Source organism: Nannobrachium achirus, assembly GCF_963921795.1.
Source record: "Nannobrachium achirus genome assembly, chromosome: 13".
NCBI lineage: Eukaryota > Metazoa > Chordata > Actinopteri > Myctophiformes > Myctophidae > Nannobrachium > Nannobrachium achirus.
The window spans coordinates 7,680,330-7,687,829 of NC_137833.1; the positions used below are offsets into that span (position 1 = coordinate 7,680,330).

General features: G+C 47.7%; 1 protein-coding gene across 1 annotated transcript in view; it reads left to right on the forward strand.

Moving 5' to 3' along the window:
• Positions 1-3,556: 3,556 nt before the first annotated feature.
• Positions 3,557-7,500, forward strand: part of sfrp5 (secreted frizzled-related protein 5) — a gene marked incomplete at both ends in the record, with an annotated part of 32,303 nt that continues 28,359 nt past the window's right edge. Inside the window, one exon of the mRNA XM_080740104.1 lies at positions 3,557-4,217. Within this exon, the coding sequence (XP_080596230.1) occupies positions 3,557-4,217 (661 nt within the window). The remainder of the gene's footprint in view (positions 4,218-7,500) is intronic.

A 7,500-nucleotide genomic window follows, 5' to 3' on the forward strand; every position in this document is an offset into this window, starting at 1 on the left:
AGTGGAAAAGTTGGGAGTCTGATTGATTGAGTGTGTGAACAGGTTTTTTTTATACAGGTAACAACGTCAAACGTGGGTCAATAGGATGAATAAACACAGGTAATGAGTGTAGAATATGAGGACTTCTTAAATAATATTTCACAGTTCTGTGAGAGCCAGAACTCTTGCTGATTGGTAGGCGTATCACATACTTATTTCTTGCAATGAAATGCAAATTAATTATTTAAAAAATATACAATGTGATTTCCTGGAATTTCTTTTTAGATTCTGTCTCTCATAGTTGAAGTTTGTAAGTGGGGAAAACCTGCTAAATCGGCAGTGTATCAAATCGTTGTTGTTGGGTGGAAACCTTGTATGTCCAAAACTGTTCGTTCTGCATTTATCATTTTATCAAAAACTAGTGAAAACAGCCGATCTACAAGCACACAACGGCACGCACCGCGAGGCGTAGTGTGCTTGTTGCTGTTTTCACTACTTTTGTGTGACGGCCTTGTACGATGAAGCTGGGCTTTACTTTGCCAAAGAACATACAAATTTGAAACTTGGAGATACGAGGTTTCCACCCGACAACCACGGAAATACGTATTTCCCCCACTGTATATCATTGATCAGCTCCAATTTAGTCTGCTCACTTCCGATTCCCTTGTTTATCCTGTGTGTCTGCCTGCGTTGACTCTCTCCTAACTATCCTGAGCTGTACATCCATTATATAATTTTAGAGAGAGGTCAGTCAGTCAGTCAGTCAGTCAGTCAGTCAGTCAGTCAGTCAGTCAGTAGGTCAGTCACAAATGCATTTCCACCTTTATCTCTTCAGCAACTGATCCCAATTTTCACATTTTTCATTGGCCATTAGCATTATACAGAGGCTGACGGAGCCCGATTTCCATTTTCACCAAATTCAAGCTATTTAGTAGCGTTTTTATACCACTTCTGTTCAACTCAACTTCAGCCTGTTGTCAGGGCAACGGTCCGTTCCTCCAGGCCATGGGATCTGTAACCCCACACCCACCAATCTCACAGTTAGGAATGTTGCAGTGTCTCTCTCTCTCTCTCTCTCTCTCTCTCTCTCTCATGTGGTTTGCCTGCATGCACGGGTCACTCATGCACCGGGTGCATTTGATGTGTGTCTTATCTTCCGACGGGTATGGCAAAATTATGTAGAGCAAGCGCATACATCCTCATACTTCTATTCACCTAATTTAGCTGTTAAATTATTTGTATCCATCAAAAAATATACACTCCTCCATGGGCTGCTCCTTACATTATGATGCCCCCACATATTCTCACGCACGCACCAGTTACAGTTACTTTCTCCATAACCCACACTCTGCACATATATTGGAGCACATATCTTCAAACGGGTAAGGTCTAGTTGATTTTCTGTTTACCAAAGAGCTGGGAGAAGACAGAGACTCCTGTTAAAGGACAACTTAGTTTTTTTACAACAAGGGTTCATATTTTAGATTGTATTTAGAGAAAAGAAAAAGTATGTTTTCATTTGCTAAATATGTATTTTTAGACACAATAAGCCAGCAGTTTCTTTATTGCTATTTACAGCAACACCTCTAGCCCCCATAAGTCACATCCAACCATGAAAGGTTACGTTGTATCTTGGGAATGGGCTTATTCTGTGTAAAATGACCTATTTAGCCACTTGTACGCATGCCCCCAACCACTGAAATACGAATCTCTAAAACAATAGAAAGAAGTAAATTAAATCAATTTAACACTCATCTTTTATATTCTTTAATTACAATCTAAAATATGAACCCTTGTTGTAAAAAACTAAAGTTGTCCTTTAAGCCTCTATCAGAGTCCAGGGTGAAGAGCTATTCACCACAAATGTTAGGTGATAACAAGCTATCCACCTAAAGTGAGAAAACAAGTGGAGGCCATCATAGTCAGTCACAGTGAAGTCCTATCACTGTGACTGACTGGTCTAGATTGACCAATCAGTGATGGGCCGATCTGTCTGACTGAAAGTAAAAACAGAGAGATGTGTCGGGGTTTGCGGTGGATAGCTCTTCACCGTGAGTAATGACGTAATGTTGTAGTTTTATGACTTAAAAAGACTACACCGCGGTGGATAGCTTATCACCGCGGTGCCTACTATGATAGGGGCTTTACTGAACAAACACTCAAAGATCACAGCAATGATCCTTACAGTATAGGAGAGCTTATTATCACTCATTTCAACCTGAGGATATCACAACGTTAGTCCACTGTAATAAAACCTACAGAGACCACAGAGAAAGGGAGAACGTGAATGTCTGTGTCTTAAAATAACTCAAATACCGTATTAATGTAGAAGTGCGCGCGCACAACACACACACACACACACACACACACACACACACACACACACACACACACACACACACACACACACACACACACACACACACACACACACACACACACAGACACAGTCATCTATACCAGAGGAGGGGTTTTCGAAGAAGAAAAGGGGCAGGAGTGTGTGTGCATGTGTGCATGTGTGTGTGTGTGTGTGTGTGTGTGTGCGTGTGTGTGTGTGCGTGTGTGCGTGCGTGCGTGCGTGTGTGTGTGTGTGTGTGTGTGTGTGGGTGGGGTGGGGTGGGGTGGGGTGGGGGGGGGAGAGTTGTCCGCAGGGCTCACCGTTATAAGGACCTCCCCCCTGCCTGGGCCGTGATTGGCTGAGCCCGCTGTGAGTGAGTCCAGGGGAGGCCAGTAGGGAGGGGGGGAGGGGGAGGGAGAGAGGGGGTCTGGGGAGGGAGCCTGCCTTGGGGGCAGGCAGCTTGCAGGGTCCCTGCTCCTTAAAGCCAAGGTACTCTACACCGCAGCGCTCAGAGCTGCACAGAGCCGGGACTGGAGAGATACAGAGAGAGACAGAGAGATAGAGATAGAGAGAGAGACCTGTAGACAGACAGACACACAGAGTGATTGAGAAAGAGGGAGAGAGAAAGAGAGAGAGGGGGGGAGTAAGAAAGAAAGAGAGTACAGGTTGAGTTTTAGAGAGAATTCAAGCTGACTTTTTTCTCAGTTCTCTCAGGCTTTTCCCTGATTGCTGCTGCGTCCACCTCTCCGGCGGCTACCTGACGCACACACACAGATTACATACGCACTTGCGCACACGCACACACACACAGCCACGCACACACACACACGCACGGACACACCACAAGCTCAGGAGGGAGGAATTTCACTTACACGGCTTAAAGAGGGGGGCCGGGCCGCCTGCCTGCTCTCTCTCTCTCTCCGGGGGGAAAGAAGGGAATTAAAACACTTTACTTTTGTTTTCTAAACCCACCGGCTTTAACACTCCAGGAAAAAACCAAAGCAAACAGGAAAAGGATTATAACTTCTGTTACCACCAAACTTCTGTCCAGCCGCTGCTGCCTGCGTTGGGCCTGCCCTGCCCCTGCCCCTGCCCTGGTCTGGTCCGGTCCGGTCGTCCCCTAGATCTCTCTAACCTCTCTGCTGTTTGGGGGAGACACTCTCACACTTTGTTTTTGGGGGATACCGTGTCGTTAGAGGAGTCGTTCGTTCGTTGATCTTCGATCTTAGAGAAGAGGCGATGGCGATGGCACCGCAGGGACAGTCGTCGTCGGGCCCCCGGGGGCCCCGGGACGCGGCGCTGCTCCGGAGGACCGAGGCCCTGGGCCTGTCGCTGCTGCTCCTGCTGCTCACGGCGCCCCAGGCCCCCGCGGCCGACGAGTACGACTACTACTCGTGGCAGTCGGACAACTTCCACAGCGGCCGCTTCTACACCAAGCAGCCGCAGTGCGTGGACATCCCCGCCGACCTGCGCCTCTGCCACAACGTGGGCTACAAGAAGATGCGTCTGCCCAACCTGCTGGACCACGAGACCATGCCCGAGGTGAAGCAGCAGGCGGGCAGCTGGGTGCCGCTGCTCGCCAAGCGCTGCCACGCCGACACGCAGGTGTTCCTGTGCTCGCTGTTCGCGCCCGTCTGCCTGGACCGGCCCATCTACCCGTGCCGCTCGCTGTGCGAGGCCGTGCGCGACTCGTGCGCGCCCGTCATGGAGACCTACGGCTTCCCGTGGCCCGAGATGCTCACCTGCGACAAGTTCCCCATCGACAACGACCTCTGCATACCCATGCAGTTCGCCGCCAACCACGCCACGCCGCCGCCAGGTAGGGACCGTGGAACTACACACACACGCACACACGCGCAGGCACACACACTCACACACACAGATGTATATGTTTTATATCGTCATTGTCGGGTGGAAACCTTGTATGTCCAAAACCTTTCGTTTTGCATTTATCATTTTAAAAATGATTTGAACTAGTGAAAACAGCAGATCTACAAGCACACAACACCTCACGGGTGCGAGGCGTTGTGTGCTTGTAGATCTGCTGTTTTCACTACTTTTGTGCAACAGCCTGGTATGATGAAGCAGGGCTTTACTTTGCAAAAGAACATACACATTTGAAACTTGGAGATACAAGGTTTCCATCCGACAACGACGATATAATGTTGGAGGCCAGATCTTTATGCCCATACATGGCGTTCCGTGTCCAGGCCAGTCTGTGATGTCAGTACTATGACGTCAGAGTAATGCAACAGACAACAGACGGACAGACATTTGCTGAATTAGATTGTATTTCGCCGTGGTCTGGTGGAAATCTTGTATGTCCAAAACATTCCTTTTTTTGTCATGGTTCCACAATCGATTTAAAGTTGTGAAAATTGCCGATGCGAGGCGTTGCGTGCTTGTAGATCTGCTATTTTGACTAGTTTTGTGCGACAGTCTTGTATGAAGAAGTAGGGCTTTAATTTACAAAAAACTAAAAATTACACTTTTGAACCTTGGAGATTTTCTGCCTGACAGTGACAATATGCAATTGCACATTATACACAGATTTAAACTTGGTTAACTTGGAAATGGTTCCATGCAATTGCACATTATACACATATTTAAACTTGGTTAACTTGGAAATGGTTCCATTTGTAGACTATCAGGAGTTAAATCATGCAGAAAGTATACTGTATAAAAGCTGCATTTTTGACATTACAAGGGTATGATAACAAAATTGGTCAGAATTCTTTTTTTTTTTTACATAAAAGCTTATCTTTTTTTTTTATTCATAGTATTACTACTATAGAATACTGATGAATCCTCCGGGTATAGTTGTATTTATTCATGTAGAACCGTCCTGCTGGAGCGTGGATGATGATTGTCGTTGTGTATAACACAAACCACAAACCACACGTTCGACGACAGCTATATCACAGAACTTGCCTTGTCAGCCAAAGTAATGCCAATTCACTGGAATGAAAGCAGGAATTATATCATAGCCCTGAGGACGTTGTTTTTACTCAACTCTTGTTATTTAGTTTAGCGTTGAATAAGTCTTGTGTGCAAACAGAGGAGGGATCGTGATGATGACAATGATTACGTTTCAGAAACACCGCAGCTGACAGGCAGCCGAGGCAGAGCCTCTGGCACGGGGGGGAATGGCTGTTATCTGGGGTTCAGACTGAAGTTTCACACCGAAGGTTTTAGCGACAACAGAGGATAAGGGACATAAAATGAGGGACAGGCCCCGGGGGACGGCTGTGACATCTCCTGTCACAAGCCTGCAGGGGACAAGACTATGACTGACAGACAGACAGACAGACACGGGAGACAGACAGACAGACAGACAGACAGACAGAGACAGACAGACACGGGAGACAGACAGACAGACAGACAGACAGACAGACAGACAGACAGACAGACAGACAGACAGACAGACACGGGAGACAGACAGACAGAGAGACTCCACTCTCCTGATCGTTTGCAGAGTTAAGAAGATAAATGTATTGTAATGTTAAAGCTAAGCTTCTTGGAAAGGTGACGCATGGACGCGTGCAAACGCGTGCGTTCGAGTGCATACTCTATATACACACACACACACACACACACACACACACACACACACACACACACACACACACACACACCTGCACAGTGCACGTCGTGCATGTGTGCAGACACGGTGCGTGTGACGCAGAATGTCAGCAGCCGTGGAGGTAGCGATCCATCAGTCTAGTCCAGAGAATATTTCTGGGACCTAAACTGGAAACATAATGTCATTCCTCCTGGTGTGATGATGAGTCATGTGGTCCCATGCACGCACCGCGGGAAGCCTGGGGCGCATTGTGTCATTAAAACGTGTGACAATGACAACGGAGGCTACGCAACGACATGGCAAACCCATGAGGACATCGTTTCTTTGTTGATTTCTTTGGCAGAGATGATCGTAGAGCACAATCATCTAACAAACACAGTGGTTCTCAAAGAAGTGGATTACAGGGACTCTGTGTGTTGCTTTAGGGGGATCTGAATGGACCCATGGAAGTCTGTAACTCTGACAGTGCACAAATGGAACCAAATGGACCCTGACGGGTCCATTTGGTTCCATTTGTGCACTCTCAGAGTTAAGGGGAGAGACCTTGACATTTGAAAGTTTGTAGAAACACTGCTCTAGCAGAAAGAGAGAGACAGAGAGTGGCGAGAGTAAGAGGAGGAAAAGAAAATATGTACACATGCGTGCGCGTGTGTGTGTGCTCGTGCGTGTGTGTGTGCGTGCGTGTGCTCCCCATAGACAGCTTCTTAACAAAAGCACTGGACAGACTAGTCCAGTGTTTCTCAACCACTGTGCCTGGGGACCTTTGGTGTGCCCCTGAGAAGGGTCAAGTGTGCCCCTTGAAACTGCTTGAAAGCCAGTATTGTATTTATCATTTTAAAAATGACTTAAACTAGTGAAAACAGACCATATGTTGTCTGTAAAACTTGTGGTTTTAAAAGCTTGTGTATTTATATGTGCCGCCCTCGACCCGACGAGTCGGTAGAGTATCTGCGCACGCGCTGGTTGTGGGGGCTGGTCTGGCCAAGATGCCAGGGCTGATTTTAGTCCCAGTCCGTCCCTGACTAGACTACTGGAGAGGGGAGAGAGAGACAGACAGACAGACAGACAGACAGACAGACAGACAGACAGACAGACAGACAGACAGAGAGAGAGAGAGACATAGAGAGAGGTAGAGAGTCTATAGAATGCTTAGAGAGGACAGTCAGTCAGTCGGTCCCATGCACTGTCTGTGTCTCAGCCTGCTCTCTCTGGCAGCCTAGCAGCCAGCGGGGCCAATTAGCTCCAGCAGGCCAATTACCCAGCCCCGCTAATTAGTGGACATGATGGGACAAGAGAGAGGGGGGGGGGGTGGGGGGGGGGGGAACGAACGGTGGCCAGGGTTTTGATTGTTCCCTGATAAGAGGACAGACAAAAGAGAAAGCAGCTGAGAGGGAAAGAGGGAGGCTGAGAAAAGATTCTTCCTGTGGCGTACAAAAAGAGTAGCTTTTCTCTGCCTGGTTGAAGAGGGACTTGTAGAGAACACTTTGCCGTCTCATTATTCCACTTTTTGCCCCCTTAAAGCAGGGGTCTTCAACGTTTTCAGGCCAAGGACCCCTTAGTTGAGAGAGAGAGAGAGAGATGAAGCAGGGACCCCCACAAC